At 42.2% G+C, this 14,241-nt stretch overlaps 1 protein-coding gene across 3 annotated transcripts in view; it reads left to right on the top strand.

The window, feature by feature from the left end:
• ABCA1 (ATP binding cassette subfamily A member 1) overlaps nt 1-14,241 on the top strand; it is a 91,931-nt gene that overhangs the window by 47,091 nt on the left and 30,599 nt on the right. For all 3 annotated transcript variants that reach the window (XM_063180747.1, XM_063180748.1, XM_063180750.1), the window contains 4 exons: nt 1,354-1,545; nt 8,618-8,704; nt 13,115-13,355; nt 13,915-14,054. In XM_063180747.1, coding sequence (XP_063036817.1) covers nt 1,354-1,545; nt 8,618-8,704; nt 13,115-13,355; nt 13,915-14,054 — 660 coding nt within the window. The remainder of the gene's footprint in view (nt 1-1,353; nt 1,546-8,617; nt 8,705-13,114; nt 13,356-13,914; nt 14,055-14,241) is intronic.

Genomic DNA, 14,241 nt, shown 5'->3' on the forward strand with positions numbered 1-14,241 from the left:
GCCCCATAAATATCTCCTTTTCAGCATGACTATAACACTGATAGTAGTTTCTCTGATGGCAAGAAAAAAAGCGCCCCAAATTTTCAAAAGGCAAATCTTTTGGTATCAGAGCTGTGTGGCGTTGAAACATCTGATTTTTGGCACATGGATACAGACGAAAGTTAAAGGTTTGTATGAGTATTGCATTAAAAACCCCTTCTCTCTCCTGTCAGTTCAATTTGCTTGTTTCCTGAACATAATGCAGTTTTTCCCCCTGATTGTGCATACCGCTTTGGTTTTGACAGACAAAAAATTTCAGACTTACCAGCCTGCTTCAGGAGCTGCTAAGTCTTCTGGAATGTAGATCAATCCTCTTTAGTTGTTGTAAGTTGGGCAATGCACTTATGAAACAACAGAAAGAAGAAATTAAGTATACAGCTGTTGTTACCTGTGCATTTACAATAAAATGGTTCCATCTGTCTAGCCCCAAGGCAAACAAAAGTTTCTTTCCAGTAGTAGACTCTGGATTTTTTCTTGTTTATCACCTTTGAGAAGTATGCAGCTTTTTGGCATGGACTTTGTTGTTCAGCAAATATGAAGCTGGTAACTGACCTTATTAAAAGAATTTGTTTATCAGGTCTGAAACAGTTTGGTGATAACTCAGAGGGATTTTATCAATTTCGTTAATAAGGTGATTGCATGTGGATTAGGAAACATTATTGACAAGGAAACCATTACCTTAAGAAAAATATGCCTGTGAAGGAAGACTCTAGGATCTTATCTCATTTGTTGCAGCTAGTAAGATAACTACTACTATCAGTTTTTTTTGCTGATACATTATCTGCTCAAAAACACTGTAAAACAGTTGTCTCAGCAGTTAGTGAGTAGATACTTCAGAGTTAAGGGAGATGATTCTGACTCATTACTGCATAGAAAATGTGGCTGGCAGATATGTCTAAGTAGTTTGGGGCATAGGTCTTTTGCCCTTCACATAGATTTGCCAGACTTGTGTCTGGTCACAAGCCTTGTTTTTTTCTCTGTGGCTCATTTCCCAGAAAACTGAATGTTAGGCAATGCATGTACCCTCCGTTGGAGGAAATGGCTGCTGTGCAGGACAGGATCACAGCTGCTTTGTGCATATTTGCGGGAGAGTGGAGAGGGACCTGCCTCCCCCAGGGCTTCTCTCCCATGTTCTCGGCAGGGAAGGGTTTTTCTTGGAACTGAGTTGCATATGAATAAGGGCTGCTCAACCTGTAGAGAAGAATGCCCCCTCGCCTCTATCTGGAAATGTTGTGAATGGCTTGCTTTGTCTGAGCAATAACCAATTTTTTTGTTGAAGTCTTAGATGAAGGCATGCTTTTCCCACTTTCATAGGTCATTGTGTCTGGTTATCGAATGCGACTGAGAGATCTCTGCAATAGCTCAACATCATCTGAATTTCTAACGATCCAAAATCAGACGGCAGCCGTGGACTCTGAAGTCTTCCTTTGCACCTTGTCAAAGGAAAAACTCCACGCAACTGAGCAAGCCTTCCGTGCTAACCTGAATCCTTTGAAGCCTCTTCAGGTGAGTTCACTGGTGCACCAGTGAGAGTCTATTATTGACACAGTGACATTTTCCATGTCTTTTCAGTCTAGGAACTCATCCCTCCATCTCCAGAGCTGCTTAGAGGAAATTAGAAACGAGAAGGATGGTTACTCTTCGTCATGGGAGCATGAACAACATGCTTCTTCCTGTCATTCTTATCCTTCCTGTTCAGTCTGCTACTTGCGGAGCTTAAGTGTATGTGGTCTGCAGTTCAGTTTGTCGAGAGGAAAGTCTTTATGCTGTGCAGTAACAGCCTCTTGGTTGTCCCTGTGTTCTAGTCAAATGTTGTATCTTGGCTGGATGAGTCCAACATTAAGCCTGGCTTTGCTGAGCGATAAAACCACTGCTCTCTGCCCTTAGCATGGAGCCACTGAGTATAGAAGTTTCTAGCCACTGATGGGCCACAACCTTTAAACAAGTTTAAATCATATGAAGCAGAGTCAAGTTTTAAAATCCTGTTTTCAAAAATCAACAAATGGAATGGCTATTGGGGGAAGAATTCACTGAACTTCAGGAAAATATATTATTTACAGGGTAACTGGAGACTAGAGTAGACTTGGATCTAGGAAAATCATAAAATGTTTTGCTACAGATCTGCAATATCTGTTAAAAATATGGAAGCTTGAGGAATTCAGTGCTAGAAATGACAGTAGAGTGAAGAAGGGACCACAGAACCAACTCTGTTACCCACTAAAACAAATATTCTTTTGTCTACTGTGTGAGATTTCAGATTTGATGAGCCTTTCAGTACTCAAAGTTATGTACTACTTGCTTGGCTTTGTCCCCAGTCAAAGAGGGTCATTATCAAGCACTGGAATCATATTTCTCTCCTGCACAGTGTCACAGTCAGTGACTTTTTCTTTCCACAGCTCATCTTCTGTTTTCCATGTGTCTTCCATCTGTACTTTGTCTTTGCTGCTGGAAGAGCAAGACAACCCATAAGCAGTAAGAGATGGGGTGACAGCACTAAAATTGTAACAGAGATGGGCTGTTTGGAGAGGACTCACTATAACTTCTTACTTGTCATCAGTTGTATATGTATATGCACATATATACATAATTTACATTAAACCATTCAAAGGTGCTACAATTATGGGGTCTGAAGGGGCTGAAAATAGCCAGCTATTGTACCACTCAGAATTGGTTTTCTGGGCCCTATGGAGACTGTCTTGCTTTTCTTATTTATGGAAGCTTCTGCAGCTTAGCTTATAGAAGCAGATATTGAGTGCCTGTGTTCTTAGGTCTATATTGTTTGTGGGTGGAAGGAAACACTCATAAGCCACTTTGTGCCTCTTGGCAACAGCAGTATAGATTTAAGACATTATGTGCAGTTTTGGGGGTCTTCTGAGAAGCTAGGTCATGATCTTGTCTTTACGGGGAAAAAAGCAGGAGTCCAGAAACCAGCACTTCTAAGCCTGCTGTTGTTTGGTAAAGGTCCTCAGAAATGTTTTCCTCAGAAATGTGTCACAGTGTATCTGGTAGTTAAGCTGCTGTAATGCATCAGTGAATGAAACAAAAACTAACTGGTTTCAATGTGGCCAGACAAAATGGACAAATTAACTGTAGGATCACAACCAACACATTTGAAACTTAGTGTCTTTAGAGGCTAAAAAGTGCCCTGACCTGCAGTAACATCCTTGAACAAAGAGGGAACTTTCTGCTCACGAACAAAGGAGGCTTTTGACACAGCTTATTGAAGGCATTGTGTGTCAAATCTTGGACATGCACACTGAAGATAGCATGCTCTGTATCTACTACAGAGTCTGTAAACCAATGCCAGCACTTTGTCAAGATTTATTATTATATTTTTTTGTCTGAATCCCTTTGATGTACTTCACAGCAAGGCATTTCAGTAAGCAAAGTAAGGGCCAAGTCAAGTGCAGGTGCAAGAGCAATTTGCAGACAGGTTTTTATTTTCAGACAGGTTTTTAGCTTATGTAACTAAACATGGGCTTCACTGATTGCACTATTTTGTGATTTACAGGGAGGCAGCATATTAGTACAAGGAGGTTAATACAAGGGCTTGCAACTGTGTGCAAGAACTCTGTAAATTCAACACCAAGGGCTTGAATTGTAAACTGGAAGTTTGTGCTTCTCTGATATCTGGGCAGTTAAGTGGCTACAGTTTTTGAAATGTCTTAATACACATGACTTAGCCTGACATCCACCTGCTTGTTTTTTTCCACTCTTCATTCCTGTTTGTTATTCCCTCTGCAAGATGATGCAGTAAATTTCATCATGGGATTGATCCGGATTAAAAATGGCTGACCTGATTGTATGTTGACACAAATATTTATGCTAAAACATGAAGGGGAGAGTGCAAGATTTAGAGTCCTATGATCAGTGAGTGAGTGTGTGGGCTGAGACCCTGATGATAACAGTCAGTTCTGCTGCCTTAAAATGTGTGTGCATTTGCAGCTTCAGAAAAATGCTAAGTGTTCTAAGTAGTAGCTCTCAAAAATCCAGTAATTACTAGCAAATTATGGACAGATCAAGGTTTTAAAAAAATAAATTAAAGTGCATGCATGATAAAATGCATGAGCTCTAAATGTCACAGCACTGTTTTTATAAAAAGAAGGGCAAGGAATAAACATTTTACATACCTGCTTCTCAGTTCTATCCAGAACACCTTGAGTGTTGCCCAAAGGGCAGTGATACAGTTAAAACAAGAGCTTCTAAATAAAATTTTATACTAGGATTCTAGTTCTGTTGCTGATCTGTTGTATTGCATGCATTTAGCCTGTTCTGTAGGATGCAAAAACAGAGCCAAGCACATGGAAGTATGGTAGGGAGGTTAAAGTCTTATTCTTTCTTGTAAGAACCTACTTGAGGCAGGCTGTTCAGATCAAAACTCAGCAGAAAATCTGGGTATGATCATGTGGCACCAAGGTGGAGTTTCAAAAAGTCCCAATTCCATGGCCTATATCTTAATCGGCATCCATTCTCTGAAGCCTTTTGACCAACAATACTATAGGACATAGCTTATTGTACAAACTCCTTGTGGATGCATAATCTTTTCTTGTGGCTTGCCTTGCACTGGTTGAGTGAGACTGAGGCAGGAGAAGCTGGCTTGAGAACAGTAGTGAAGCATATGACTGCATATTACATATGATTTCATGCATGCAAATTTCCTTCCTGGCTTTCTTCTTGTGATTGGCCAGCAATTGTCCCATAGAGGAACTATGTGGTTTGGGAGAGGCTAACAAGAGCAATGGCAATAAGTTCCCAGCCATTACCACACAGTCCAGTGGGACATTCTGACTGTCTTATATCATAGAAGTACCTGTTTTTATGTCCATCTGCAAATCTCTCCCCAGTTTTGAATGTGATTTGGTGGGGGAAGGTTAAATGATAATTCAGATTGCTCCTGTGGGATTTCATCTCTTAGACAGCACTGCCTAATAAAGGCTTTGCACTACTCACTTCCAGTGGTATGGATCTGTAATAAGCCATAAATATGCTGTGGCTTGTCTACCACAGTGGTCCTTGAAAGACGGTGGGTGAGTGAATGAAAATCCAACTGTTTCTTTCTCCCTCCGTAATATGGGTGGTATTTTGTCAAATGGCTAGCATGAACTAAGCATAAGATAATAAAGGCATTGCAGTTGAAAAATGATTTTTAGAAATGTAAATATATGCTACAACTGAATTCATAGCTTTCCTTCATCTTTTGAGAGCATTTTCAGTCAAGCACAATGATATCATCCTTTTAAACAGCAGAGGTTTGAGACTTCCACTCTCAGGAAACAAGAGCAGAAGCTTAAAGCACATGATTTTTCTGTAGAGACCAGTGGAAAGTTTCTGGTAAGACCAGTATAAAGTTGCAATAACTATTTCAAAGCAAATGTGGCAGAGTTATCTTCATTAAGGATAAACAGTCACCTGTATTATGCAGACTGAATTTTGGCTTAATGTTTTGACTTCCCAACACTTGAAACCCATGCATTCTCATGTATGTTAAATCAGATTTGTCCACCCCCCATAAGTCTCATGTGAATTTATTCAAGGTTTGTCCTTCAACTCTAGCCATCTCAAGTATTTGTCACTAGAGTAAATCTTGCAGCATGCCCATACAAGCACACAGAATCCCCCCCAGTGCACTCAGTACTTCAAGAGTATTATGATATTGGCTGCCTCAAAAGACAAATTTAGTGACTTTCTAGTCACTACCACAGTAATTGTAGAGGGCACTTGCGTTCAAAACCTGCCAGACATTTGTCTTTCCACAGTGTGCCTAGAACAGACAGGTGATGTTTTTGCAGCGCATTGCCAGTACATGAGTCATTGCCCTCCCCAGCCCCTAGATGTAGTGTGGGTATCTGATAAAGACTGTCCCACAGTAGGAGCAGTCTTCCTGGACATACCCTGGATCTAGAGGTTTCTTATTAATGGAATTAACTACTTAGTGAGTCACTACAAAGATGTATATTACAGGGAAATTAATGACATGTTCATCTGTTCAAAGAAGACTGGTCCTTGTGACTGATCTTTTGTTATTGTCTCTGGTCATGACTTATGAGAGGCTTCCTGAGTGGGCTTTGAGGTTGAAGAAGTGGTAGAGAGAGTAAAACTTCCTCCATATAAATGGTACTATTGCAAGTTCTGGTGAGAAATGATCTTGAAATGATATGGATTTGTTAGGGAGGAAAGGTCAGGATGCTGTGGTATGAGAGGATAGATGGATACTCCTCACATTTCAGAGTAAGGTTTGCAAGCTCCTTGAATCACCTAAGATGTACAAGGTCAGGCAAAAGTCCTGTTAGGCTCAGTGTCCTTGACTGATAATCCAGCAGTGGCCCTGAATGGAGGCATGTGAAAGGATGCAGCCACTGGGCAAGCACATAACATGTCTTCAGTGTAAGGTCCTGTTCTTCAGTAGCTTGCAACCCAGACTTTCTCATGTACTGCTGGGATCTTGTTGTTTAATAGCATTTGGTAAGATTGTGATGTTCAATTAGTTCTTTTGAGTCTTTCTCAAACTCACAATACTTTCAGCATTGTGTAGAGTCTACTGATTTTTTTTTTTTCTGTTTTGACTAAGTTGCATATGCAGAAGCTCCTTTAGTTTTGTTTTAAACTGATCATTTCACTGGAAGTTTTCTAGCTCTGTATGACGAGGCACAGAAGGCAATCATCCCACTACCATTCCCCATCCCACTTGTAAGTCTACAGACCTTTGTCATAACCTCTGTCCTTACGCATCCCATTGGAAGAACTGGGGTGTATTGTTCTTCCTTCAAAAACCATTCTTACCTTGAATCATGGCTTTGTCTGTACCTGAGCTCCTTCAGAGATGGAGACCCCAAAACTGCTCATACTGCTTGAGAACCAGGATTGCATTGTGTATTTATGTTGATGCTGATCTGTTTTATGACTGTATTTCTAAGATCTCTCTTTCTGAGTGGAATTAGCTAATTCAGAACCATACAAGGGGTATCTTAAGGTAGAACTGTCTTTTCCCAACGTACTTTACTTTGCAGTGCTGAATTTTGTCTGGCACTTTGTAACAGTGTGTCAGTAGGAGGATGTTCAGTAATCCTTTGCAATTGGATTTTGACTTTTCACTGTTCTGAACCAATTAGTATCTTCAGAAAACTTTTCTTCATCCACTCTGTCCCTGAATCACCTCTGCAGTGAACACAAATCTATGTGAATATATATATATATGGAGCTGAACAAACACATCTCTTGTTATGCATGAACATGGAACTTTCTACCTCATCTTACTGCTAAGGTTATAGTGGTAGAGCAGATAAGTAGCTTTGATATTTGCTGGCTAGATTTCTTTAAATATATCTTGATGGTCTGAGCCTGTGGGATATTTAATTGCTTTTCTCCTAGATGATATGTTTTATTTATCCAAACCGTAAGGACTGCATTTAGTAGAGATCCATAGAGGTTAGAGAATCCTCCCTGAATTTGCAACTGGCTTTGGAGCAAAAACTAACTGTTCATTCAGAAGAGTTTTAAACATCCCAGCAGATCAGCAGAACAGTGCCCATTTACAATAGCTGGCACTGACCAGGTCTACCCATCTCCAGCAGATCAAGCAGAACAAATTAAAACCTCCAGGCTTTGTTTTCAGAAATTGCCCCAAGAAAGATGTGAAAAGGAAGAGATTCAGCTCGAAAGATATGTGCTAAAATGAAGGGCCTTGGCTGTTTATCTGTGTGTTGCAGTGATATAATGTTAGTATGCTTTCAAATGCTGCAACAAGATACTAATACGAAATCTTAGGCGTTTGTTTTAATCTTCATTCCTTTGAAACAAGGATTGTGCCCAAATGTTTTCCATGCAAGATAATCCAGATATGTGAATAAAAGGGAAAAAGAACCCCACAAACTGAACTCCAGGTCACCAGTTACTCAATGTAGAGGAGTTGGAAACAAGTAGTTGTCTTCAATGTAACTTCCTGCTAGAGAAAATTGTTTCCTGAAAGCTATACCTTCCACTTCTGGAAGCCTATCAGTCTTGTTCTTTGGTGACAGTACATGCCAGCTATTTCCTGGAAGCTGTTTGTTTTAAAATATACCCTTGGCTTGGATAAAGAATATCAAGACCTGATAGGAGGACTTTAGTAATAATGTACACTGCAGTAGGGAGTCCTTTGTATCTGAGTATCTTTGTATCTGTGTAGTCTCACTGAAAACTTGTACCCACCAAATTGCCTTTTCCCCTGCTGTACTGATTTTGCATCCCCTTCTTTGCACTGGCTTGTGGGATTTCACGTGCTGTCCTGTAGACTGTGCTTGTTTTATGACCTGGAATGCAAGTCATCCTTTGCATTGTAAGTGTATGTGCATGCATTTAACATTTCGTTGGTATGGTTCTGATTATGGCATCTATGTAGAAGAGAAAGGGGTGATCCTATCACATTGCAGGGTGCAGAAGCCCATGGTATTTTAAGTTCAACATTACACAGAAAGCCAGCTACATCTTCCCCACCAATGTAAACAGTCCTAACTGCTCTATGCAAGAATGTTTACAAAAGTTTAATCTCTTCATTTGTGCTTTGCAGTAACTTCTAGTTTCTTTTTCTCTCTTCCCGCAGAGACAACTTTCTTTCAATTCCTCCTTGTGGGATCTGTCAGAAACTGTGGAAACTTTGAGAGAGAGCATTGGGAGGCTTGTTAAAGAGGTAAGAAGAGCCTTTGTGTAAGGAAAACACATCACTGTGGTTGCTATCTTAGCCTGTGATCAAGTACAAGAAGCAACTTATAGTCAAATCCCTGGCTTGTTTTGCAACTTTTCCCCATCCTACAGCCGTTTTCCCTGTGTGCAGGCAGCATGCACTTCGCAACTTCTTGGCACTTCAAGTTATAAATACCATAATAGGAATTAGGACATTTTCTGTAGTGTTTTGTCTTCTCAGCAGTGGCACAACAGTTGGGCTTGCAGTGCATCTGCTGCCGGGTAGTGCCTTGCAAACTACATGTTGAGGCTTTCCTTTTTATTTTTTCCCATCTAGTTATCTAGTTGCCAATCCACATCAGGGTTATTAATTGATTGTATCTACTGGATTTCATGTGCAGTGAGGGTATGGCATGTGGAAAAGGTGCTGTGGTTTAAATTAGTAGTGGTAAGCTACTGTTTCCTCTTTATCTATCTTACTTTTTGGGCCAGAGATTGTTTTCCGGTCTTGTGGGGCACTCAGCACAATGACATCACAACACTAAAACCCCAGTGATTTGCACAGTCAAATTGACCTTCTAGAGACTGCAAATATTTGTTTTTGCAGGTGAAATGATGGATTAAGAAAAAAAGCTCTACATACCTAAGTTTGAATCAGAAGTCCTAATCTGGGGGGGGGTAGGGGGTGCGTGTTGAGCCAGAAACCTATCCCAGTTTTTTTGTCTGGCTTTGACTTTGAAGTGCTGCTGTTAGTCAAAAACATTCTCTCCCTGGAGCAGAAATCACAACATCTAAGCTAAACAGTGCCACCGCCTCCATGTAAGCTAAACAATGCCGCCGCCTCCTCCTCCCTTCGCTAGTCTTCCGCCTTTGCATCAGAGCGAGAGAGCTCTGCGCCGTGAACGGCAGTAACCTCTGGGAGCATGCACAAGAGCGGGTCACTCCAGGTTAGCCTGCGCCTCACTCCCACGGAGGGGCAGCTGCCGGGAGCCTGCGCCGTGCCAGCCAACAATTCCTGGCACGCACCCCTCCCCGAGCCCTTCAACCTGCTGCGCAGTTCCCTTCACATTGAAATTAATATGATTCCAGGATCAGCTTCAGTTAGGACCATGGAAGAGCTTTTGCTGCTAGCAGGGAGGCTGCCCTTCAGAGTTCGACTACAGCTGTTTCCTGTTACGTCATTTAAGCTTGGCTTTTCTTCTTGTCTGGGATAAAAATAATTGAAACCACGTGATACTCGGTTTGCTGATGTGGCTGAAAACGTCCCAGGGTAACGTGCCTTTTGCTTGGCAGCTGTTTTGGGCACGACTACTTTTATTCTGCCCTGCTGTGCAAACAAAGGCAGCATTTTGCTCTCTGTACAGCATGAGCTGCTCCAGATGGCTTGACCGAAAGTTACTTCTTATTGTCTGTCAGGCGGATTTCTGTGTGAAAAGGAGGGACTTGCTCCCTTGTTTCAAAGGGCAGCAGCTTGAGGGGGTGGAGAGAACTATTGTTTGTGCCATGTCTAGGAGCCTTTCTAGCAGGGAATTTTAATTAGAAAATGGTCTGAACAAAATATTTGTCTTGGAGTATAGGGATTGATTGGATCTGTGTTCTTGGACTCTTTAAATCAACTTTTTGGAGGGCAGATTAAACACCAAAAGCAAGGACAACTATTTAGATACACTTAGGGAGCCAGGTCTGATGTCTGGAAGAAGAAATTGCATAGTAACCCTTCACATTTGACATATTTGCTTTCAGAGGTGTAAAGATCAGTTCTGCATGTAAATTGCAAAGAGGCTGGTACCAAAGATGAAACAAAGTTCCTTGCTCAAGCGGTTTCAAAATAATTTGTAGAAATGTGTTTGCAAATGCAATCCCTCTTTAAATGGTTAGTATTTCATATGTTCAGGGAATCATCTGCACTTCCTATTTAAGTACCTTTGCTTATCATGTTAGGGAGTTTATGGTGCTTTAGCTGAAGCAGCTGCCTTGTTGCTGGGCAAAAACCAGCTCTTTTAGCTAAGATACCAAAAACTCCCTGAAGCATCCCTTTGAATTGCACACTCAAATTGTCACACCTGAAATGCAGCCTTGGCCTTTTGGGTGAAGAATCATCAAATCCAAACATCTGCATGAACATATGTAACAAACAAAACCGGTTGTGTGACAGTTTTCATTCATGTTCCACGATGCTGACGTCCTGTAGGTTACCCTGAACCTGGAACCAGGTTGAGTGGTGCCCAGGCTGCAGGCAAAGGTACCAGTGAGTAGCAAGGAAATGAAAGTACACTGGAATCAGTCAATCTGGATATTTGTACTCAGATTTCTGCTGTTCTTACCGCTGTCTTGCATTATATCAGTGTGTCATGTGCTCTTAGGCATCTGAAAATAGTGGCTCCTTGTGCAGGTGGCACGTAGTAGCTGTTGTTTACCATCAAGAATTTTCCTCCAGATGTTGACACATCTAAAACATGGACAGATGGGCCATGCAAAGGGTCAGGTTTACCTCCCACTGTAAGGCCAAGGAGTCTCAAGTGTGCTTTCCTTGGGTGAACTTGGATTGGTTGTTCCAGCACACTGCTGCTTTCAGCATTGTTGCTGGCTGGCTTTCCCAGCTGTCTTAGACTTTGGTCTACCACCTTTGTTTAAATAAGTGCAGATAATAAATGCACTGTGAACAAAAGTGGCAGATGGTCTTTGACTCTCTTATTGTTTCTGAAAAAAGGGCAGCTGGACACAGCATTTGAAGTTGTTTCTGGGATGCAGTTGACAAGCAGTTATAAATAGGTGTCTCAGCAGCTCTGCTAACCCTGTTAAGTGCATGTGCCTGTTCTGGACAGCACAGTGAGAACATCCAAGTTAATGTCACCTGATGTTTCAGCAGGAGTCAAGAAATCAGATAAAATTCTAGAAAACACTTAAACAGGGATAGAGAACCAGCTGTAGGATTTTACCACGAATACAAAACCCTTTGATAAGGAACACAAATCTAGGTTCTTGTTCTCTGACAGGGATAGCATAACTGGAATAAAGTTCAGAGAAGGCCAGTTAGGACATTTAGAAGTATAATGGCTTTCACCAAAGGAACAAGGGAATAGGTTGAGACTGTTCAGCTTGCAGGAGAGATGAGTTGAGGATATGACAAATACCTGTAGAGTTCAGTGGCACATGAAAAAGAGATAGGGATTGAATGCTCACCATCTCTTTCAGTAAAAACAAAAAACAAAACCACATGACACCAAAGGGAGCTGAGCACAGCCAGATAAGGAGAGAGAAGAGGTTCTTTCCTGTGATATTGGATGTTAAATCCTTGTGGTTGTTCTAAATTCTAGGATTTCACCATGGAAGAAAGTAATTGAGGGTTAGGAAATAGAAGTTCCCTGAGCTGCAAATAAATGGAAGCTGGAAGCTTACTTAGAGGAAGCATCCTAGTTTCTTGCCTTTGTCTTACTTCTTATTAGCATCCACTTATTGTCACCATCGAAGAGGTGATGTCTTGACACCTCAGGATAGGGGGTCTGAAAGCAACACTCCAGTGTAGCATGAAACAAGTGCTTGTGTGGGTGGGTTACTTTTTGTGTTGTGGTGAGCTTGGCCATAAGCCCGAGTATGGCAACATTAATGCAGTGAATATTTCAGGCTGAGGGCAGGGTGTTTTTGTTCATGGCACATTACAGGCATATTGTCTGGCTTATGCCTCTCAAATGAGTCTGGAGGTACTAATTGTTCTGGCTGGTTGAATGTTGTCACCTCAGGCCTGGTGTGAGGTCAACTGGCCAGCAGAAGGCTCCTTGCAGTGACTGGCTATGTGCAAGGCTTATTCAGGGTCCTGGCTGCAACAGGGCTTGTTTTCAAGGATATTCTGGGAATGCTGTTGACAATGGGGCAAGGAGTTTCTGGGGCAGGAATAAGTGATGACAATCTGAGAGATCAGACTGCCTGCCTGGTGTAAATCAGTGGAGGTTGGGTGGAGTTGTGCCAGGTGACACTGGTGTGGCCTGTGGCTCATCCAGTTTGTGACCCACAAGTCACTTGGTATTGTTCCTTTAATTCCTATTCTGACTCTATGTACCCCACCCCACCTGCCCTTGTGAGGGTACTCCACTGGAATGTAAGTCATTGTGCAACCAGGAGAACAAGCAGCTTCCATGTTAGAGGGCAGGGAGGCCAGGAACCACCCACAGCACTGGAGTAGAAAACTCAGTAGTAAAGAACTTGGCAAGGATATATCCCAAGTGCTTGCTCAGAAGAGCCTTCCATTGTGGTGGTGGGGAATTGTTTTCCCTGTTCTTCCCCTTGTTGTGGTGTTCAAGAGGATTCTCATCTGTTGAAAAATCTGTTCTGTGGTTTGAAGGTGCATGGAGAGACCTTCTCCTTTTACTAATTCTGTTCAATACTTGCTTCCATTCTTTTCTCCATCCTTCCCCTCCAGCTGCTGAGCATGAAGAGCTGGAGTGACATGAGACAAGAGGTGATGTTCCTGAACAATGTGAATGCCTCAAACTCCTCTACACAGATCTATCAGGCTGTGTCACGGATTGTGTGCGGCCATCCTGAAGGTGGAGGGCTCAAAATTAAATCCCTCAATTGGTATGAGGATAACAATTACAAAGCACTGTTTGGAGGCAACAGCACTGAAGATGATGTGATTAACTTCTATGATAACTCCACAAGTAAGTGTAACAATGGCTTAGTTTGAGGTCCTATCTACTTCATGATTGTCACCGCTAGCGTTTTCCAAACTTCCACAGATGAAGATAGGTGGTCCTGAGGGACATATTCACTGCTATTTCAGAAGGGCATATTGTCCTGCATGTGCCCTTAAGGCGAAGAAGTTATCAGCTTGCAGAGTCTCCCAAGGACCTGCTACCTACCACCTATGTAGTGTACACAGGAAGCTGTGCAGTGGGGCTGCATTAGTGGGAGAGGGAGTGCAGTCACATGTAGCCTCTGGAAATCTGACCTTTCCAGATAAATTTTGTTTGTGCCATGCACTGGGGTTGTGGAAGTGTTGCAGAACTAGTACTGTGGCTCTTAGTCTTGGAGGCTACCTGGTTGCTCCTTGTTCGCTGGGCAGACTGTGCAGGCTTGGGCTAAAAGGGGCTTTTTGTGAAGCTTTGCAGTAAAGGAGGGGGTTTGCATCTGAAAAATGCTTTGATTGTTCTTGAAGTTCTATGCCTTCTGCAGTTGTTACTGTGCTGTTCAGCCACTCACCTTTGTGCTCTTCTTCAGCACCCTACTGCAATGAGCTAATGAAGAACCTGGAATCCAGCCCGCTTTCCAGGATTATCTGGAGGGCTTTGAAGCCCTTGCTGATTGGGAAGATCTTGTACACTCCAGATACACCAGCTGTAAGGAAGGTCATGTCTGAGGTAACTCTAGCCCTGTCGTCTAATAATGTAGCATTAGCTGTGTCCTCTGGCTGTGCAGCTGATCCTCTCTAGCTAAATTGGACCCAAACACAAACCTAGGAAGGATTGCCTACAAAAGCACAGCCTCCTGAATCTCTCACCTCCCATGTACTTGCTATTGAAGGCTCAACACACCCTCTCAGCTCAT

This window comes from Melospiza melodia, chromosome Z (genome assembly GCF_035770615.1).
Source record: "Melospiza melodia melodia isolate bMelMel2 chromosome Z, bMelMel2.pri, whole genome shotgun sequence".
Classification (NCBI taxonomy): Eukaryota; Metazoa; Chordata; class Aves; order Passeriformes; family Passerellidae; genus Melospiza; species Melospiza melodia.